The sequence below is a fragment of the Lepus europaeus genome, chromosome X (genome assembly GCF_033115175.1).
Source record: "Lepus europaeus isolate LE1 chromosome X, mLepTim1.pri, whole genome shotgun sequence".
Classification (NCBI taxonomy): domain Eukaryota; kingdom Metazoa; phylum Chordata; class Mammalia; order Lagomorpha; family Leporidae; genus Lepus; species Lepus europaeus.
The window spans coordinates 130951899-130974565 of NC_084850.1; the positions used below are offsets into that span (position 1 = coordinate 130951899).

Below are 22667 nucleotides of genomic sequence, written 5' to 3' on the forward strand. Positions count from 1 at the left end.
ACGAAGAGCTCTCATTAGCCTTTAGAAATGGCAAATACAACTCCCTTTGCTTGGACCACAGTGATATTTATTGATTGGAAGTAAGGGAAGAATTTGGATCAAGACTGTGAACAAATATAAGGGGCCCCTTAGCTCTTTAAATTAAGCTGCAGGACGTAAGCTTTCCGTCTAAAGCAGCTCCCCACAACAGCGCACGCTGCTGAAAGTACCAAGCAAATGAGGAAAAACCAAAGAAAGAGAAGAGCAGAAGGCACCAAACACAGTCACGCTCACACAGAAATGGCTCCTTAAGGATATGGAGCCCTTGGTTCCTACTATTACTGTTCCATTTCTGGGCTCTCCGCGGCGGACTCCCTTGCGTAGCAGATAAGAAGCCCAGGTGTGAGCCTGAATTAGTTCAGCTAATGCGTCCTGACCCATTACTTCACTAAGCATGTCTTTGTGAGTTTTTCCCCTTCTACCTCCTGTGTCCACACCTTCCCCGCCAGGCACATGCACGTGCACACACCCTGCCCGCCCCCGGCCCTGCACGCACACTTGCTGTGAGGAAACTCACCAGCCTAGGGATTTGCTTTTCTCAGTCATTACATAATTCTACTTCCTTACACTGACTGCATTGAATGCTTCTGGTTTTCCACCAGGTGGCTTAGCCATATAAAATAAACACACAGGTCAGTCCCCAGGGCTGCACTGAAATGGACCCACCTTCCGTGCCAGTGGTAAAGCTGGAATTCCCAGCCTTTATAGCATTGTTTGTTCATTTTTGTACACACAGGGGGCAAACCCTGGTGCTGGTTAGTTTCTCTCTCCATGGGTGCATTATGGACACTCCATGCAGTCCGATCAAAACTAGCACGATGAGGGAGGAGGTGAGGAACCCAATCTCTTGGCTGGCACAGGCATGCACCACGGATTTTTCAGAGTGAGCTTGGCCCCAGAAAGGCATAACGCTGTGCTTTGGAATTTGGTCACCTCATCATTTATCCTGATTGGTAAGCATGGGGTGGGACAGCATGTTAAATCTTGGTGCAGCTCTATAATAAAGCAGTTGAGTTCTGCTTAGCATCACAGTGTCCACAGTTTCTAGAATTCTCTTTGAAAAATATGCATCACATGATGATTAATTACAGTATTATCAGAGGATTCATACTAATGGAGTGTTCTTAGTTTTAACGAAAAAATTACAAGTCTTCATTCTAATCTTAGTAATTATAGAACACATGGTATACAGACACAGACACTGTGTGTTATATGGACATCATTAACAATGTTCTCATTAAGGCTCTTGAAATCAATATCTAATCTAGGCTCTAGTCTGACAGTTCCTGAAATAAAACAGAAGGGGGAAAAATCTTCCCTTTTCCTTCATCACAGGATGATGGCCCATAATCATAGTACTAAATTTGAAGACAAGATTTTACACACAGCAAGCAGGTCTTGTTAATAATCAGATGTTCCCAGAGTGGAAAATTAGTTTAAGAGGGTGCCAAAGTGATGCATTTGGGCAGCTGAACTCTCCTACTATATTCCATTTAGATTACGGAGATCAGATGAGTGTACATCTTTAGAACAATCTGTCATACAAGTTGAATAGGTCATCAGGAAAATTAACTCCCAGTTCACAACTGGCCAGTCAACTAGCTAGTATGCCTTTTTGTCAGGAAGGATGTAACGTCTGTCCCAGATATCCAACCCATTTCCTTCCCACTTTAAGTGACAGAAATCTGAATGTGGTAATAGTAACAGTGTCCGAGATGTGTCTCGAGTGACAGTCAATCTTTAGTCACATGATACCAAGATGGAAGTTAGCTATAACCTGCCTGTTTTGACATTTTCAATATACACATAAGTTGAAATATAATTAGAGATATTTAAAGAACTCAATGGATAAATTATTTAATTGGTATATGTGAAAGTTAGAATATTTTACAGTATTACTTTACTTACAACTAAGATGACCAGATCCAAGTCTGGCATTTCCTAAATTTGGAAGAAAAGTCCTGCAAGGCTTGCCTTGTACCTGGACTAACATTCAAACTCTCAGTACACAAGAGGAAGAAAGCAGAGAGTGAATGAAAGACAGGCTTGCTAGTTTAAAAACAGAATTCAGGCTTCATTCGTATACCCATACATTTTTAGGTCAAAAATCATTAATATCATTACAGAAGTCCAAACAGTGTTTTTTTTTTTTTAATTTTTTTAATCCTATCTTCCTCCAAGGAAATATGAAAACAGATTTTCTAGTTTGTCCATAGGACCATTACTTGCAGCTCTGAAAACCTGGGGTTTTCTGTTTTCTTTCTGGCAGTGCCACGCACCATTATCATATGATTCATTGCAGCCAGTCTCTCCTTTATTTCAGCCTGCTATGGCCAAAGAACTACTGGGCAATCTTTTATTTCAAAACAAAACTGTCTATCATTTAAATAAGCAACCCAGCAGAACATATGCAAATTAATGTTCAAAACCTGACAATAGCATAGTGAACAGCTTCTAGGTTATAATTTGATGCAAAAGGTATTATTTGATACAGAATGGCAGTCTTAACTGGTAGGCCCAGCAGTGTAGCTTTTGCCCGTATTTCCTACACAGTGTATTCTGACCCATGTGCCCCCAAAGAAAGAACCAGAACAATACCAGTGACATTGATGGGAATAATGCAAGAAGAAATCACTTGGGCATCTTGTTTCATCTTCTCCTCCGGCGTTGGGAGAGGTAGTGCTTTGCTCCAGTTTGTCTGCTTGTCCAGTGTAGAGGGAATATTGTGTATTGGGTTTTTCGGCCGCTGCCCTAACATGACATCTGTATCTTCGTCCTCTGGGGGATGGGACTGCAAATGAAGTACATTCAGATTCAGCCATCCCAGTTCATCCATAAGCACACACATAGGGACTTGCATAGTTGAGAGGAGAAAAAGTAAGGTTAGCAAGAAGCTTTTAGCACAAAGGAAGAATTCTGAGGAATAGTTAGTAAACGCAACTAGTTGACAGTATGATTTCCATAGTGAAGCGACACAAAAGAAAAAAATGGGCTAAACATGCTTTTCAGTATAAATGGAAGTAAGAAGAGAGGCGAGGGAGCCAGAAATCACCAAACTGTACATTGTGTGTCTAGAATCCAGTGAAAGGTAGGCCCAGTTGCCACCTATCTTGCCATAAATCGCTATGGAAAAAATCCCAAGAACTCTGGCTGACTAGATCAAAGGAAACGCGCTGAGTTCGAGGCCTGGCGTCAGCAGACATTCCAGAACACATCACCTGAAGGACTCGGCCACCTAATCCACGCAAGCAGGAGCAGGAATTTCAGGCATGACATTTTACAAAGTCATCACCACTGTACGCACATGGAAAAGCAAAAGTGAGGAACTGCTCCCACCGCTACAGGGAAAAATACAAATGCCGTTACTAGGGGGCCAGATTCACATCAGTTTCTTTTTCAAATCTGGAAGTCCTAGTTTATTTTCATTCAGCTTTGCCGTATGAAACGTTTCTTCCAGCTGTGTAGTTCCAGGCTTTGATTTCTGTGGAACACTTGAAAACAGTCCCTCCAAACCTTTGATAAATATTAATATTGTCTAAGTCTTATTTTAGGATCGGGATCCCAGCCCAGATAAGTAAGAAGGCTCTATCCCACGTTTGATTCAGGTTTGGGTTTCCAAACCAGCTCATTACAAAGACCCAGTTTTCACCAGTGAGTCTAGTTTTATTTCCATATGCAGTTTAGAGGAAGGTGTATATCTGTATGGAATAAATAGTTTTCCTTCTTATTCCAGTACAGTTTTAAGATCTGTCTTAAGTTCAGAAGCAGTTAAAAAAGTTTTTTTTCTCTAGCTCACACTAGGAAGCATTGTGTCCTGTAACTCAGTTATAATCTGTGAAATCCTAGGAACTGTGCACAAGTCGCCTTAAAGAGAATATTCCAAGAGCACTTCTTTAAATGAACCCCCTGCATTCACTTACCTTTGCAGAAGTTTCTGGAAAGCCCCCCAACACCCCCCATGGTCTATGATCCCCCCCTTGGGAAAGATGTGCTCTCCATGAGTGTCTTAGTAAAATATCGCAACCTTCTTTCTCTCTTCAGCTTTCGTGCAGATTCCCAGCGAAGCCAACAGCTCAAATAAAGTTCCAGCACAAAAGACTTTGTTTCCTAGGTAACTTCCAAAAAGGAAAAAAAAAGTTTGGTGCATGCAGAGAGAGAGAGAGAGAGAGAGAGGGAGAGAGAGAGAGAGAAGCCTGAGCACTGTGGTGAGCGAAACTCCCACCAGCAGAGGCCTCATTTCATAGGCGATTCCTTCCTTGAATAACAATGGGCTGAGACACAAGGAAAGGAGAGTGACCAGACTACAGGCTCTGACCAGCAGCCTAAAGCATTTTTGATTGAATTGGGACTGGGACAATGGGCTGCCAGAGAACCCTTTTGTCCTGTTCTCTTTTTGATTGGAGAATCTGAACCTTTATTGCTGGGAGAAATAGAGGGCAAGTTGGCATTTCTTTCCTGGGAACAACAAAGTACAGGAGCAGTGTTAGGTGACACCCAAGTTGCAAAGAAAACAGAGAACAAGAGCCAATGGCATGGCTGTCTAAATGCTCTATTATATAGTTCAAGTTAGGAAAATACCACCTTTTACATGGATTTCAAAGAAAAAGTGTTAGTTAAGAAAACAAGAGAGTTTGCAATAAAGTTAAGAGAGAAGGAAGGGAGAGTGTCTGGAGAGAGCAGGAGAGGGCCGTGAAGGAATGTTCTCAGAACCAATACCTTTCTACTCCATGGGGCCATGTGGCAACACTCAGTGGGGGAGGGCGAGCGGGTGCTGTTAAACTATGGACATGAAATGCAAAAAAAGAAAGAAATTAAAAATGTGCACACAATACACAGTATACCTAGTTAGCTCAAACCTGTGTTATTAATGAGTGAACATACTAGGATAACTCCTTCCTCTTCCCTTTCTTCCTTCCTTCCTCCCTTTTTGTCCTCCCTCCTCCTCTCACTCTTAAATGAGTCTTTATTATTTGAGAAGTAGCATAAGTAGTAGATTCTGGAGCTGAGGTCAGAACCTGGCTCCAGTGCTTTCTTTTGTGTGGCCAGGTGCAACTTCCCAAGTTTTCTAAAGTCAGTTTCCTCATCTGTAGTAAGATAGACATCTACCCTCCAGGGCTGCTTTGAGGATTAAATGAGTACAAACATGTAATATACATAGAAGAATCCGGGCATTTAATAAGCTCTAGATGTTAATGTCAACTATGACTTCAATACAGTATTGTTGTTGTTGTTATAACCTTACCTTATGGCTATGAAATATCTGTGAAAATGCTTCCCATGTTTTGTTTTTTTTTCCTTTATTAAACTTTTATTTAATGAATATAAATTTCCAAAGTACAGCTTATGGGTTACAATGGCTTCCCCCCTCCCATAACTTCCCTCCCGCCCGCAACCCTCCCCTTTCCCGCTCCCTCTCCCCTTCCATTCACATCAAGATTCATTTTCAATTCTCTTTATATACAGAAGATCAGTTTAGTATATATTAGGTAAAGATTCCCAACCCCATCTGTCAACTTGGGAAAAACTGAATTTTTCCCCCTTAGAGTGAATTGAAATCCTCTAGATTACTCAACATTTGCTTTGTTTATAGACTACATTTGGAGACAGAACCAGTTTCACGAGTGTGTGCCCCGTTCGGTCCCACAAGGCTCTATACCCAGAAGGCTCCCACCCTTGGTTTAGTGCTGTGCTGTCACTGTCTTGAAATTCTTGATCAGCTCTTGTCCTAACTGTTGATGTACAATGTAATACTTTATCCATTTTAGTATTTTTGTTTTGTTTTGTTCTAGTACTACTGGTTGAACTCTGTAATTAACACACAATTATTCTTAGGTGTTTAAATTTTAACTGAAAAGTGATCCCTGTTAAATATAAGAGTGGGAATAAGAGAGGGAGGAGATGTACAAATTGGGACATGCTCAATCGGACTTGCCCCAAATGGTGGAGTTAGAAACGTGCCAGGGGATTCCAATACTATCCCATCAGGGTGGCATGTACCAATGCCATCTCAGTAGTCCAAGTGATCAATCTCAGTTCACAATTGATCACACTGATAGGTCTAGGAGTCAAAGGGATCACACAAACAAGACTAGTGTCTGCTAATACTAACTGATAGAATCAAAAAGGGAGAGAACGATCCATCATGGGAAGCAGGATACACAGCAGACTCATGGAATGGCAGATGTCCTAAATAACACTCTGGCCTCAGAATCAGCCCTTAAGGCATTCAGATATGGCTGAAGAGCCCATGAGAGTATTTTAGGCATGGAAAGCCAAGACACTCTGGAAAAAGAAAAAAAAAGACCTAAATGAAAGATCTCTGAGAGTGAGATCCCAGTGGAAAGAACAGGGCCATCAAAGAAGGAGGTACCTTTCTCTGAAGGGAAGAGAGAACTTCCACTTTGACTATGACCCTGTCGGAATAAGATCGAAGTTGGTGAACTCAAAAGGCTTCCACAGCCTTGGCAACTCATGACTAGAGCCTAGGGAGATTACTGATGCCATAAACAAGAGTGTCAAATTGTTAAGTCAACAACAGGAGTCACTGTGTACTTACTTCTCAGGTGGGATCTGTCCTTAATGTGTTGTCCAATGTGAAGTAATGCTATAACTAGTACTGAAACAGTATTTTACACTTTGTGTTTCTGTGTGGGTGCAAACTGATGAAATCTTTACTTAGTATATACCAAGTTGATCTTCTGTATATAAAGATAATTGAAAATGAATCTTGATGTGAATGGAATGGGAGAGGGAGTAGGAGATGGGAGCGGCACGAGTGGGAGGGAAATTATGGGGGGGGGGGAAGCCATTGTAATCCATAAACTGTACTTTGGAAATTTATATTTACTAAATAAAAATAAAAAAGAGAAATAAAAAAGAAATAAAAAATAAAACAGTGAAAATAGAAAAAAAATTCTTCATTCTTGAGTAATGGGCCCTGTATTTGCATTTTCCATTTGGCCCTCAAATTATATAGCCAGCTCTGTTTGGAGAATAATCTGGAAACCTGTTCCCCTTTTTAGGATCTACCAAGAAGGGAATTAAAATTCTTTTAAACTCTAAACTACCTCAGTGTTAGAGTCAGTTAGGTCCCTATTACATACATCCTATAGCATGGCTTTAATGAACATGAATTATCCCTGGATGTAGTTTTTCATCTATGAGAGTGTGAATTCCTAGAGCCACATTTAATTTTCCTTTCAGTCTTCCATGGTGCCAGCAAACTGCTTTCCCTGTCAAAAGAGCCCATCAAGATATTTGTGCACCTGAATGATACCAGCTCTCTGTGTTTTAACAGTGATGAGAAACCCAAATAAAGAGGCATGCTCACAATCTCAGAAGGAAGCAGATGCTGCAGAACCCAAGAAACTGACCATCCTAGTACAAATAGGCACAAACAGAGGAAGCCACGAGGAACCCTTAATTCCATCAGAAGGTCTCTGGATGGATGCAGGGCCAACTTATTCTTTTTTTTAAATTTTATTTTTATTTTTACTTTTTTGACAGGCAGAGTGGACAGTGAGAGAGAGAGAGACAGAGAGAAAGGTCTTCCTTTACCGTTGGTTCACCCTCCAATGGCCGCCGCGGATGGCGCACCGCGCTGATCCGAAGGCAGGAGCCAGGTGCTTCTCCTGGTCTCCCATGGGGTGCAGGGCCCAAGCACTTGGGCCATCCTCCACTGCACTCCCTGGCCATAGCAGAGAGCTGGCCTGGAAGAGGGGCAACCAGGACAGAATCTGGCGCCCCGACCGGGACTAGAACCCAGTGTGCCGGCGCCACAAGGCAGAGGATTAACCTATTGAGCCGCGGCGCCGACCACCAACTTATTCTTAAGCCTATGGCAGACATGTGGTTGTGGGGGGTGGATATTCAATATCTAATCCAGTCTCTTTTTTATTTTTATTTATTTTAAAGACTCGGAGAAAAAGAGAACCATCTTCCATCTGCTAGTTTACTCCCCAAATGCCCAGGACTGGCCTAACTCTATCCCAGTCTCCCGCCTGGGAGATAGGGACCCAGCTCGAGCCATCACCTGCTGTCTTGCAGGGTGTGGATTAGCAGGAAAGGAGTCAGGAGTGGAGTACCCAGGACTTGAATCAACCACTCTGACTTGGAATGCGGGTATCTCCAGCAAAGGCTTAAGCAACTGTACTGTAACACTTAGAGCCCCTATTTTAGCTTTCTGAGCTTTCACAGACAAGGTTGCTTATTAGTTCTTAAGCAGAAATGTCATCATCTGCTCAGATCCAGTTAACTCTAGATCTTATTTAGGACCCTGACATTGCAAGTTCTATGGCTCCCTCACTGAAAGTGACCATGTTGACAGATGGGGTATATATGGCTGGAATTCAGGCACTAGTCTGGTTCGCTGGTAAGAATTAGTCACAGATCACGGTGTGGAGGTCTCCAGTAAGACTCTGGGGAGTCTAAACTCCAGAGGAAACTCCTGGAACTAGGCAAAGGGGAGCCGAAAGCAAAGCCTATATGGAAAAGGAACTCACTTCAAAGAAGCCATGGGCTTTAGTAGTTCATGAAAGGATTTTCAAAAAAGTTACACAGCAGGAAATGGCAGGTCAGAAAACATATGAATAATAGTAATATTATAAATATTGGTTGTTCATCATAAATCTCCTAAATCAGTTCTCCTGTGAAATATTTTTGCCAGGAATGAAGGTGAATATATTTTATTTTTCATCTGAGAAACCCACCCACTCCATTAAACGATCATGAGGAAACACCTGGCAATGACGAAAGATGTCATGGCTAAGTCTAGCGAACACAGACCACTCAGTCTGGGTCATTTTGATTAAGTCAAGGTCTCCATGTGTTACACTTTACAGCAGATTGCTCTTCAGCCAATCTGCCTCTCCCCTATTTTGATAGTAGCATCACTTTGAACTTGGGTGCCAAAGGATTATGTTCTTTGGTTCCTCCATCGAGACAAGAGCACTCAAATCCCTCCTGATGGTCTGCATATTTAGAGTATTTATGTTTAAAACATTAAAACAGGCTATGGTTTTATTCATTGCCATGAATTAGTAACTGCCTTAGCATAAGTGGCTTACATGCCCTCCTTCCTGGGTGTTTGGTCAAAGTGAAATTATTCTGATTATATTATTTATTTACTTGCTTATTTGAGAGGGAAGGAGAGTGAAGGGAGAAGAGAGGAGAGAGAGCTCCTATCTGCTGGTTCACTCCCCAAATGCCCGCAACAGCGGGGGATGAAGCCATGGCCAGTAACTCAAACCTAGTCTCCCTAATGGGTGGTGGGGACTTAATTACTTGAGCCATCACCTGCTACTTTCCAGGGTCTGCATTAACAGAAACCTAGCATCGGGAGCCAGAGCCAGGAATCAAACTCTGATATGAGATGGAAGCAGTTTCTTTCTTAGATCATTTAGGGTCTCTCTACATTTTGCCCAGCATGCTGCTCCTTAATGGGTGCTGATGGATAAGGTTCGGAAAAGCTGCATGCTGAGCAAACTCATACCAGTGAAATTATTCTTTAATGGCTCTATTTAAATAAGTTCTACTGCTTATTCAGAGAAATGCTAACCATTTCTTGTTCACAAATGTATTTCTACTGTGTCAATATTGCTCAATAAATATTTGTTGTATTGCTAGTATCCCCATGTGCCTGGCATAAGCAAACAAAAATCCTCTCCTAGAGAAATAGCATCAAATCATTTGCGTTCACATGGAATTTTTTTAGTACAACATCCAGTACAAAGTGAAAGACAACAAAGCACAGGAGGAGATAAGACAGCATGAGCAAGGAGCATCTGAAACAACAGATAAGAGAAGCAGGCCCCAAGGGACACCTGACTTTGGAATTATCACTCAGTATAGGAGTGGTAGTGAACAACCTTGGTTTCCCCAGAGTGTGTGTGTGTGTGTGTGTAAATAGCTAGGAGACCACTCATTCATTCAACAGCATTTCTTTGACGATGGTCAAAATCAGTCACAGTGGGGGAAAATCAACATATTTAGAGTAAGAATATTTTTCCTTTGTGGGTATATGTATGTTCACTGTCCAATCTTTCAACTTTTCATACTTTTAAGATTTCCCATAAAAAAAGTTGAAGAGAAACGCAATTCTTTCCCTTTCCAGGCTCCCACCTCAGCTGTACTGTAATTATTTTGAGAGGCCTCAGACTTGAAATTGCAACATTTTATGAGGATACTTCAAAAAGTTTCAAAAAAATAAACAAAACATTTGTTTATTTTGGTGCAGAAAATTGGAATCCATGCTTAGTTTTTCTATAATATGTATTTCTATGAATGTTTGGAGGACCCTTTCATAGAGTCAGTTACTGTTAGTCACGCCCATCTCGTTCCTGACATATCCTTTCCTTAGCTTCCTAAGGGTTCCTTCAAAAAACCCAGAGTAGTATTTATAACTCTTGTTTAGAACAAGAAATAAACATTATACTAAAAAGCAGTCAAAGAAATTTCTTTGGTGAAAAATGAAAGAATAATTTTCAAACTCCAATCTTTTTGTGGTGTGTATATGAGAACTGTGCATTTCTCTTCTTTTCTGGCTTGGAACAAGCATTTCTCTGAAGATTTCAAGGTTTCCCCCCATCTTTCTCTTACTGCCAGGAGGAAAATAAAAATTCCCTCCACACCATATTTTACTTTCTTTTGGGTTTTATTTTATATGCTGATGGGGGCTTATTTTGCTTCAAAACTTTCCAAGAGACATCTGTTAAAATGTTGTGGGTATTCCAGCAGGAAATGTTTTGAAAAATTGGCTTTGGTTTGTGATCTAACTGATACCACATGGCATTTATAGCAGTCAACTTTCAGAGCTGATTTATTACTATCATGCTGTCTTAAACATAAGAAATATTTCCTGGGACTAGATGTGGTGCTACATTTGAATATAGGAATAAAGTCTTAGAGCAAAGAAGTCCATTGCAAGTCAACTGAATTTCTAGTGAAGGACATGGGCTCTTATTGTCATTCTCTCTTGGGGCTTGTTTGTCCTTAGGCCAAGTCTCTGTGAGCTGGGGGACTCTGAGTGCCTCCTGGTTTTCTGTGCAGGAGCGTGTGTGGATGTGTTATACATAAATACGAAGTGCTTTGATCTTTCTCAAAGGCCTAAACAAGTCTGGCACTGCCATGGTCACGTATTACTCTTGTTGCTACAATGACAGAGCACTTTGATTCCTTTGACATGGTCTCAGAGTTTCCTGCCGGCTGGCACTGTGCTCTTATCTACCTAACATGTTTAGTAACATAATTTTTAATGCATCCTGTACTCCCCCTTCCCCTTTCCTCAGCTCTTAACATTCACCTAGGTGAACACCCACGGGAAAACAAAATGATAAGGCAGGCAGAGGTTTAGGGCACATCCCGCGCTTTCAGCGTCATAGATTTCTCTTCCTTTTCCAAGTTTGACCTGTGTTACCATTTCTCTCCTAGGTAGTAGGGGATCTTCAGGTTTCTTCAGAGGGCCTGAATGTAGCACTGTCACCTGCCATACTGTCCTCAATCTCAAATCCCCAATCCCCATCACACTACACTCCCACCCAGCCTCAAGGCTAGAAAACAGCCCTGAAAATACCCTCATTAAGATACTGAGAACATCTTGTGAAAAACCCAAAGGGACAAATCTATGAGGCACAATTCTGGACAGTGGCTGTTGATGGGGGGGGGGGGGCATTTGGGGACAGATGCTCACTGAGTTCTCTTAAGCACCTTATATATGTACATCCATTTAAAACACCAAAAGCATGAATAGTGAGGCTTCAGAAAAAAATCCCCTTATCATCGATAAGTTTCTTTTCCCAAATCATACCTTTACTTCCTTTCAATGACAGATATCGTCATCAACCAGTGTCTCAAATCTCCTAACAAGCACTTAGTAAAAAAATACACAAGAGACAAATAAGCAAAGGTGCTCAATATCATTACTCATTGGGAGAAGTCTAATGAAAGCCAAAATCATATATGACTATATACAGAGGGGCTAAGCTGAAAAAGATGAATAATATGAGGCTACTTCAAAAAGTTTATGGAAAATGGAATTACAAGATATGTTTCTTTTGGAGCAAAAAAAATTGGAATCCATGCATGGTTCTTTCACAGTACACACTCATTGCCCACAAACTTTCTGAAGATCCCTTGTATGCATGCATTTAAAATATTTTTTGCACCAAGTTAGACTTATCTTGTCATTCCACTTTCCACAAACTTTTTGAAGTGCTTCTAGTGCTGGTGAAGATGCACAGCAACTGTCATGAACTGCTGGTGGGAGGCTTGTTTGGCAGTGTATAGTGCACTGAAACACACATCCACCTTTGAATTCCTGCTTAGGTATACGGAGGTAAGAAAAAATGAGCATGTTTACAAAAAGCCTTGCACAAAAATATCTATACCAGTTCTGTTCTTTAAAGGAAAAAAAACTCACAACTTGAAACAACCCAAATATCTACCAATAGCAGAACAGATAAACAGCTTGTGGGATGCTGTATTCTTATACCGGAATACTACACAGCAAGACTGAACATGCTATTGATATATGAAGTATCAATGTCAAAGAAGTATGTGGAGCAAAAGAAGCCAGACATAAAAGACTGTGTGCTTGTTCACTTTGGCATCCCATCCTGCTGGTAGACATTTTAGGTATGAGTTCTGACCTTCATGAGCATGGCTTGAACGGCAATGGCAGTGGTCTAGTTTTCACCCCAAGAGAGGCTTTCTGAAAGACAGCATGCAATCTTTCTCCTTTTGATCTCAGCTAGAGTGGAACCAAAATTCTTCAAGTAATGAAATGCAAAAGAACTTTATGTATTTTTAAGTTCAGGAACACTCTATTTAATCACAACCTGCTAATGAAGCATTTTAAATATGCAGAGACTAACAGAACCACGTTTTTTGACATGTGTGGAAAGTGTCCCTAAATGAATGGAAAAGAGGGGGCTACAGGAATCCTAGAATGGAAAACACTTCTTGCTGACTGGTCAGCTGAGTCATTTATTCACAGAAATTGCTCTGTATTGTCAAGAACACAAAACAGGACCCACTGGACAATGCTGCCTATAAGGCTGGTGCCAGGAAGTATCTTATTCATCCTCTGTGGCCAGCTTTGCCAACTACTGGAGCCACTGCCAAGGGCCACTCCGTTCCATCAACCTCAAAGGTTGCTAGCACCACATAAAAGACATGAGTGAGGGAGGAAAAGGCAGGCCAGGCTTTGAAGTGCAGGGAAGAAAGAGTCTTTGAACTGCTACAAACAGCATCAGTACCCTCACCCAAATCAGAGAAGCCAGCAGCATGAGTCAACAGACTAGCCCAGAGGTGTGTAGCCGTTGAAGAGATGTGCTTGTTCCATCCCACCCTCATTGAACCTTTGTACTGGAAACTCAGGCCAGGCCCGGTGAGGCAAAAGCTCAGTGCGGGCATATTTGACCCCACCAGGGCAAATTTTTTCAAAAAGATTCATCTATTTACTTTGAAAGTCAGAGTTACAAAGGGAGAGACAGATCTTCTATCTGCTGGTTCACTCCCCCAGAAAGCCGCAATGGCCAGGGCTGGGCTGGGACAAATCCAGGAGCCAGGAGCCTCATCTGGGTCTCCCATGTGGGTGGCAAGGACCCAAACACTTGAGCCATCCTACGCTGCCTTCCCCAGGCCATTAGCAGGGAGCTGGATCAGAAGTGGAACAGCCAGGACATGAACCGGCACCCACGTGGGATACTGGCATTGCAGGCAGCAGCTTTACCCACTATGCCACAGTGCCAGCCCCAGAAAAAATCTTTTACAAGTAAAAAAGATAAGACCTTGTCAAATACAAGCCATGCACATTTTAGGTACAGCTCTATGAACGTTATCACACGTATAAACTTGCATACCCACCACCACAATCAGATTACAGAGCTGTTCTTTTATCCCAAAAAGCTCCTCCAGGCTAGCCTTTCATAGTCACAGCCTTCTCCGACTCCGACCCTCTGGCAGCCACTAATCTGTTCTCCAGCACTATGGTTTTGTCTTTTTGAAAATACTATATGAGTGAAATCATACAGTATGTAACCTTTTGAGACTGGCTTCTTTCACTCAGCATAATGCCTTTGTGATACATCCAAGTTGTTGTGCATATCAATAATTCACTGCTTTTTATTATGAGGACTATTCCATTGGCTCCCTGTATGAACAGTGAAAACGTCTCAGGTCTGTGAGCAAATGTCATCCTGACAATATCTGTAACGATGTGTACAGACAAGGAATTTCATTGACTGTTCCACAGCCAGACGAATATTTAAAAGAGAATCAAAGAATTCCAAAACTAAACTCTTCAACAAAGAATTTCCTTTATTTCTCACAATATTTAATATGAACCAGACTTATTGGCTAATGCTTTCATTAGCTATTGTGCTGGGCATTAAGCTATTGTCTTTCCACTTTGAACCTATTCTATTCTCTGCTCTGTGGTGCTGGGACTTTGTAAACATGTCTTCCTTGCCAGCTGCTCCCTGTGAGGGTGCACAGAGACCAGAAGGCTGGAAGAGGAAGAAGAGCCTTACTTCTTCCCGGTGCTCACTGCCGTCAGCATTGCCCCAGCAATGGTCCTTTGCCCCAGCCGTGGCAACTTTCACCTGTTTCTGCACTCCACAGCCAGCCTCACCATGCCCTACTCTGTACCAGACACACCAGGCAGACCCAGTCATGCCTTGTCACTTTCACAGACATCTAGACGCAGCTCTGTGTGGTCCTTCTTTTCAGCTCTTGATGCATTAGCACCTGTCGGGCAGCAGTCCCTGCTTAGAGGCCTGGGTCTTAGCTCCTTAAAGACTTCCGAGCTCCTGAGACACCAGCTCCAGCCAGGCCGTGGCTTTTTCAGAGGTCTGGGTTCTAGTACTGCAGGGCTGCTCCAATGATTCCCTTTTCTCTGGTCCCCAAGTCCTAGGACGGTTAGCTACCTGCTGCTGTGGCTATCTCAGTGCCACCTCATTTTCCCATTTACCTCATCAGTCTCATAATAATATCCTTGTATTAAATCCCCTCTGTTAAAATAGCTGGTGTGGTTTCTGTTTTCCTGACTAGACCTTGGCAGATAAAGCACATGGTATCAGACTTTCACCCTGTGGCTTGCTTGTGGCCAAGGCATCCAAACTCCTTGCTACTTCCTGTCTCTGAGTCCAGTCAGGAAAACATGACCTAGTGTGATGTTCTGTCGGGGGTAAAGATGATAATGATGTCTACAACTCATATTATGGCAGAGAGGAGAGCTGACATGGTCTCAAAAGAAAGCCGCTTTTCATGATCTTTAAAAATGGGTACAGAGGGAAAAACACTTGCTGTGTCCAATAGATCTATCTTTCACGTGGCAGGTGCTGTGCTGATTTTTTTCCAAGAGAAATACTGCATCAGAACATCAGGTACAGTTAAAGTCACCTGCTACTTCAAGACAGTCTGCAAGGTCCATCTCCATTCTGCAAAGACTGAACAGGTAAGTTATATGGGAGGTGTAACTGAAATCTTACAGTAGAGACTAATACCAAGTTTTTTTTCCCTACTACAGCAAAAAGGATACTCTAGAGATTAAGGAAATTAAATACACACACACGCACACACACACAGATTTTTATAACACACAGCTCTGATAATTTGTTATTCCTATGTTCAAAACTCTTCAATAATTTGCTAGGCTCATGACATAAGTTCAAACCTTTTAGTCTGACACTCAGGATCCTTCTAGATCTGGCTTACTGGAGCATTATAACCAGTGCCCTCTATTGTGATACCCTTTGCACTAGCCAAGACGAAGTATTGGAACTCCTATGTACTCCATCTTCTTCTTGTTTTTCATGGTCTCCTCAATCTGCAATTCTTTCTCTTCATGATCACATTGAAATCCCCAAGCTCTAAGGCTTTCTCAGTTGTTACCTTGGCCATAAAGTTTAATCCTGCCACCCCACCTCACTCTAACACCCCATACCAATTAGGTATCAACACCTTAGAGTTGATACAATATAATTGCCTCTAGTATACATGTACTCTGGATCGCAAAGATTATGTCTCATTCTTTTTTTTTTTTTAAATCCTTCTAGTACTTATTAATAGTAGGTATTCAGTAATCATTTTTTTTTACAAAATGAAGAAATGAATAAGAAGACACCTGGGAGAGAGGGCATGGCAAGTAGAGAGATTGTTCAGAGAGTACAGTATAACTTCTGGAGAAGCATGTGCCATTTGGTGTGCCTGAGGTCTAAGGGCTGTGTAAAGGATATGTGGGAAATCCATCTGGAAAAGCAAGTTAGGATCCTACTGCAGAGAGTTAGATAGTTGGGCTAGGGATCTGAACTTATTTCTTTAGGCAGAATGAAAGAATTGAAGGTCTATGTTAGAGAACTTAGATGTCAAATATTCTCATACTAAAGTTAGAATTTTTCCTTTTTTAAAAAATATTTATTTGAAAGGCAGCATTACAGAGTGGGGAGAGAGAGAGAGAGAGAGAGAGAGAGAGAGAGAGAGATCTTCCATCTGCTGGTTCACTTACCAAATGGCTGGGGCATGGCCAAGCAGAAGCCAGGAGCCAGGAACTTCTTCCAGGTCCCTCACATGGGTGCAGGGCCCCAAAGACTTAGGCCTTCTTCAGCTGCTTTTTGAAGCGCATTAACAGAGAGCTTGACTGGAACTGGAGCAGCTAGAACTCAAATGGGCACCCATAAGGGATGCTAGCATTGCAGGCAGCAGTTTAACCTGTTATGCCACAACGCCATCCCCTAGAATTTTTCTTAATTGGTTTAAAGGTGCAAATTATCTGAGTAAAGGGGAAACATCTAAACTGAAGCAAGAGATAATCTGGTTGACAGAACCATTTTTAGACAGAAGGTAATAAATCAACACAATAACTTTCAAGGAGGTTGAAAAACTATGCAGATGTTATAGAAAATAAAACAGCCTTGCCTAGGACCCTGTGGATATGTGTAACTCTTTGATAGCAAAGGAAAGGCTTGATCAGGGACTCACAATCCCAACTCTACTCTAAACCAGTAGAATACCAAAACTCTCCAATATGAACCCATGGAAAAAGGGAAGGTTAGGAGAGGATAGATAAGAGAAGACAGAAAGACAGAGCTAAGGACAGGAAAGAGAATGAGGCAGTGAGATCGCTATCCTAGGGCTGGTCAAGAACACTGAAATGCTTCTCCTGCCAGCTCCAGTCTTTGATCTCTTCTGGCTCAGAATGCCATTCTCAGTCTTCCAATCCCTTTATAAACTGGATTGCTTTTCCTCAGAACCTGCTTTCTTTCTTCTAAGACCCGTGTTCCCCTTTTTGGTAGAAAATAGTCATTGTTTGTAGCTCTGAACTATGACTACAGAGGTCTCAGTCCTAGTGTGAGTGATTCCCTCCACTTACTTCCCAATAAAGCTGTTGGAATGTCCTCTGTCCTTTAAATGCACCTCCTTGCTAAGAAGAAAAGTATAAGTTGATATAAGTCTTTTATTTTAACTCTGTGGATGCCACAGCATGATAAGTTTCAAAAACCATTATGGGGATATGAAATGACAAACAATGCCTAATAAACTTTCCTGTCTAATTTTATCAAATTTGGAAAAGAATACAACTGTAAAGGCAATATGTTGGAATGAGTTCACTGATGATCCTGATGATAAGGATTTATACCTCAGTGTGCCCTTGGAACCTAAACCAACTTTTGCTCTAGGGGCTCCATCTCATGCCAACCATTTTCATACACTACCATACAAACCATCAGACATCCTACCTTTGGGTCGCTCTGATGAGGCTTGGCGAGGGAAACCTGGTGAGACTGTTAGAGTCTTACCACATGTAAGTAAGGGTGACCTTCTGCCCTATCTGGCTAGATATTAGAATCTAAGCTGGGAATTAGGCTTCAAGGGTCCCCATGGGCCCTATCGCAGGATGAAAGCAGCAATAGGACATGTTTCAACCCAAGTGCCAACCCTGATCAAGTGCAGTCATGTGGACTCAGTGGAAAAGAGTGCTGTAATTGGGAATGTCTGCCTTAGGCTTGCAAGGGGGAAGAGCAGGTGCATATTCCAAGTACTTGCAGATCTGGGCCTGGACCAAGGGACATGACTGATGAGAACAGATGAGCTTAACATGCCATTAAGCAGGGGGATGAGTGTGAACTTCTATGGAAAACCGACTTCACATTCTGAAACAGGACTCTGAGACGTGACAGCAAGTGTCCAATACCATGACTTCTAATCACCTTAGATCATATTTTCTCTGTGGTCTTCTATATTTTTCTATTTAAAGTAAAGAGATTGTGAACTAAGCATTTAGGCACTGGGTGTCTAAATTCCAACCTAGAAACTGTGAAATATTCTCAGTATACATACTTTTTATTTTTAAATAATTTCAAACCTACCCCAAAAGTGGAAAAATAGTAGAGTTCCCATATACTCTTTACCCAGCTTTACCTAATGTTACTGGCTAACCTAGTCACAGTACATTGACTGAAACCAGGACATTAGCATTGATAGATATCATTAACTCATCTATTTATCATATTTGAAATTTTGTCAGTTTTTTCTTTAATTTCCTTTTTCTAATGCTGGATCTACTCTAGGACTGCACATGGAAACTGGCTGTCAAGTCTGTTCAGTGTCCTTCAATTTTTGACAGTTACTCTTTTTCATGACCTCAACACTGTTGCACAGTACTGGTTCGTTATTTTATAAAATATCCTTCAATTTGGATTTGCTGGATGTTAGCTCATGATTATTGGAGGGGACAAGAGTCCCACAGAAGTGTCATCGCAATGCATCATATCAGGAAGTTCACATGCAGGTGTGTCCCTGTACCACTGATGTTAGCTTTGATGTTAACTTTGGTGAGGACAGTGTTTGCCAGGTTTCTGCAGCTAAATTTACTATTTTCTCTTATAATCAACAAATCTTTTGTAGGGAGAAACTTTGAGATGATGCAAATATCCTGTTTCTCAACACACACCCAGCTAACTAATGTAGCATACATTGCTGCTTATGGCCTGTGATATATTATTATTGTGATAGTTGGTAAAGGGTGATGTTTTCCCCCATCATTACTTCTACATTTATTAATTAGAATTATTCTGTAAGAAAGAACATCTGCTCACCCATTCATCTATCTATCCAATTTGTTTCTTTGTACCAGTGTGAACTCATGAATATTTATCTTATTCAATGTGTTATAATCTATTACCATATTTCTTGCTGCAAGCGTCCCACACTTGGCCTTTGGGAGCTCCTCATTGGCTCATGTGCCCTTTTGACATGCCTCCCTATTGGTTTTTGAGCATTTTTACATTCTGGTGCCATATGACAGTCTGGGGTTAGCTTACATTTTCCCTGACTTAGAATAAATCTTTTTTAAAAGATTTCTTTTACTTACTTTAATGTCAAAGTTACAGGGGATGTAGAGACAGAGAGAGAAGTCTTCCATCCACTGGTTCACTCCCCAATTGGCCGCAATGGCCAGAGCTGAGCTGATCCAAAGCCAGGAGGCAGGAACTTCTTCCAGGTCTCCCATGTGGGTGCGGGGGCCCAAGGACTGCTTTTGGGCCATTGTCTGCTGATTTCCCAGGTGCATTAGCAGGGAGATGAATTGGAAGTGGAGCAGCTGGGACTTGAACTGGAGCCCATATGGAATACCAGCACTGCAGGCTGGGGATTTAACCCGCTGAGCCACAGCACTGGCCCCAGAATATATCTTTTTTTCCAAGGAGCCCTCTGCCCTATTATTAGAGAATGTTATTTAGAAACAACACCTGGGCACTAGTGTGCTCAGTGTTACCATAGTGGCATTGCTCTTAAGGCCTTCCCAGATAACATAGCTCGCCATTATTTCTCTGCACACACACACACACACAAACACGTTTATTTTATATCTCTCCATGTGCATCTTTATGCATACATAAGTGCATGTGTAGGAGTTTACACTGACATGTTAGATTCCAATCCAATACCACAGGGCTCATTCTAGACTTTCTCCTTTCCGTATTTGTATCTCCTTTCTCCAACAGTAAGAACCCTGGATGTCATTATCTATAAAGTGTGTGTGTGTACTTAATCCTTTTATATCTATAAAGAAGTTTCAGAATCACTACCTCATTTGCTTGTGGAAAACAAAGTTACTCATTAGCGTACAGTATTTTCACACAATTCTCTGCTTCTAGCTCTTCACTGTCGCTTCTGGCGGATTGCTCCCCAAAGAGCTCCTGGCTGGGAGATGGGGTCTCAGGCCTCCACATTACTGCGGCACGAAGAACTCGAGGAGATCAAGAAAGAGACTGGCTTTTCTCACAGTCAGATTGCCCGACTCTACAAGCGGTTCACCAGCCTGGACATAAATGGCATTGGGGCTCTCAGCCGGGAAGATTTCCTGCGGATTCCAGAATTGGCCATCAACCCTCTGGGAGACCGGATCATCAGTGCCTTCTTTTCGGAGGGAGAAGATGAGGTGAACTTTCGTGTATTCATAAGAATCTTGGCTCATTTCCGACCCATCAGTGATAAGGAAAACAGCAAAGATGCAAAAGGCCCAGAGCCACTCAACAGCCGCAGCAACAAACTGCGTTTTGCTTTTCAACTGTATGATCTGGATAAAGATGACAAGATCTCTCGCAGTGAGCTGATCCAGGTGTTACGCATGATGGTTGGAGTGAACATCTCGGAAGAGCAACTGGGCGTCATGGCTGACAGGACCATCCAGGAGGCTGATGAGGACGGGGATGGTGCTATATCTTTCACAGAATTTGTTAAGGTTTTTGAGAAGACAGGCGTAGAACAGAAGATGAGCATCCAATTTCTTGACTAAATGGCTGAGACCAAACTGTTTCTTGCTTTGAGAACTGGAATTGAAGAGCCCTTCTGCCCACCAGTCCCACCTCTTTCTGTCCTCCCCTTTCTCCCAAAATACTTCTGCTGCTGCTGAATGACAATGCCAGATGTACTCTTTCAACACCAACCTGCCTTGGTGTAAACAAGGCATTACAGAGTGGGACGCCCAAGCCCATTTCTGTCCACTATACACCCACCACTTCTCCATTTCCAAGTATCTTCTCCCCTGCAATGCTGCTGGATGCCACCCATCCATCTGGTCGGAGAAGGGGAAGGGAAGTCGTGCCAAGAACCAGCCACCCAAGCACTTCTACTGGATGTAGTAAAGCCTCACATCCCCTTCCACCTCTCCCTTGTCCTTTGCTTCCAGATTCCATCACCCATCCTAGCTTTCATTTGGTCTTTCAGTCTCCCTGCTTTGTATTAACCACAAAATAACCTATGTTCTATGTGGCACTCAAAACTATGCCTATTAAATATATTTCCGATTTAGCAAGATAGTTCTGTGGTCTATACATTTTTATTTCGCTCACACATGGGCCTCTGGGATGTTGTCTCCCCAGGAGCTTTTCAGGAGTCAACACTTCTCCCCAAAATTGGCATTGTCTCTCAGTTCTCCGTGTTCTGTTTTGTCGTCAGGGGCTGTTCGACGGAGCTGCTCTTCTTGAGAGGTGACAGGTGTTGAGCCAAGTGTCTCTGTGGCTTGCGCCGGTCCTTCCATCTCCCACTTCTGATCCTCCACACGTATACCTACATGACTACTCTGGTTAGGGCAGTGTGATCCTTCAGCAACTAGCCATGTGCTTGCCCATTTGCTTAGTTTGAGGGCGCCATTTCTGTAAGAATACTGCTCTGACAATGTGCTTGGGAGTTTTCTTATGGGTTTTTGGACAAGGAGCTAGGCGTCCTGTAAGGCCTCCTAAATTCACAGCCTGTAGCATCATTTATGCTTCAGTCTTCTGTGCACTGGAATGTTTCTCACTTTACATACCAAACAGAGAGACTACTGTTAAGGAAGTACTCGATTTTCCCTGTCCAAGACTTAAGCTTTACCCTCACTATCTTGAAGGCTTTTAGACTTGGCAAATGATTAGCTGGAAGCTAGTCAGCTCCCAACAGGGGGCCAAAGCATTTAGTATTCAGCATTAGCTGCCTGCTTACACTGGCTTCCCTGCTCCTCCCACAGACCGCTGCTAATCCCTTAGGAACAGGGAATCTGGCACTGGTGGCACCACCTGAGGTGCAATGATAGCCTTCTGAGAAAGCCCACGTGGCTTCTTTGCCAAAGTCAGCTTCGTTTCGACCTCACTGATTCAGGCTGTTGTCACCCTAACACCCGTCTGTGCAGGTGTCTTCAGTCAAGTATCTGCCCTTGGCTGACCTTGTCTGCCTCACAGCTCGCTTCCTCGCTTAGGGAAGAAAATGTACACATATTCCTTAGGAAAGGAACAGCTCACGAGGACCACTGCTAAGGAATAGGGAAGGGGTGGGGAACGGGGACCAAGTAGGGTGACTCCCATATAAATGAATTGGGAATCTCTTTGAAGTATCATTGTGTCTTTGTGATTAAGTGATGTAATATAGGCATCATATAAAAGGAGAAAAGTGTCTGATAGTTATCTGCCAGGTACCCCAGTGGCTATTTAGCTTGCACATTGCAAGTTCCTAAGTTGATGGCCTTCCCCCTTGTGGCTACATAACAAATGCTTTTAATCCACACGTGTGTCTTGTTCGTCCATTTGCAAATATATTCATGAGTCCATCAATAAATAGTTGTGGTTAAAACAGAACTATTATTCTCTAAACTTCTT

General features: G+C 42.3%; 2 protein-coding genes across 3 annotated transcripts in view; one reads left to right on the plus strand and one right to left on the minus strand.

The window, feature by feature from the left end:
- Positions 1–22667, minus strand: part of NHS (NHS actin remodeling regulator) — a 375395-nt gene that overhangs the window by 20500 nt on the left and 332228 nt on the right. For both annotated transcript variants that reach the window (XM_062183891.1, XM_062183889.1), the window contains 2 exons: positions 4756–4818; positions 2638–2830 (listed from right to left, as the gene is read on the minus strand). In XM_062183891.1, the coding sequence (XP_062039875.1) occupies positions 2638–2830; positions 4756–4818 (256 nt within the window). The remainder of the gene's footprint in view (positions 1–2637; positions 2831–4755; positions 4819–22667) is intronic.
- On the plus strand, positions 20246–20833 carry LOC133753660 (calcineurin B homologous protein 1-like). Its single transcript, XM_062184353.1, has one exon. It carries the CDS (start codon positions 20246–20248, stop codon positions 20831–20833), a length of 588 nt encoding a protein of 195 aa, XP_062040337.1.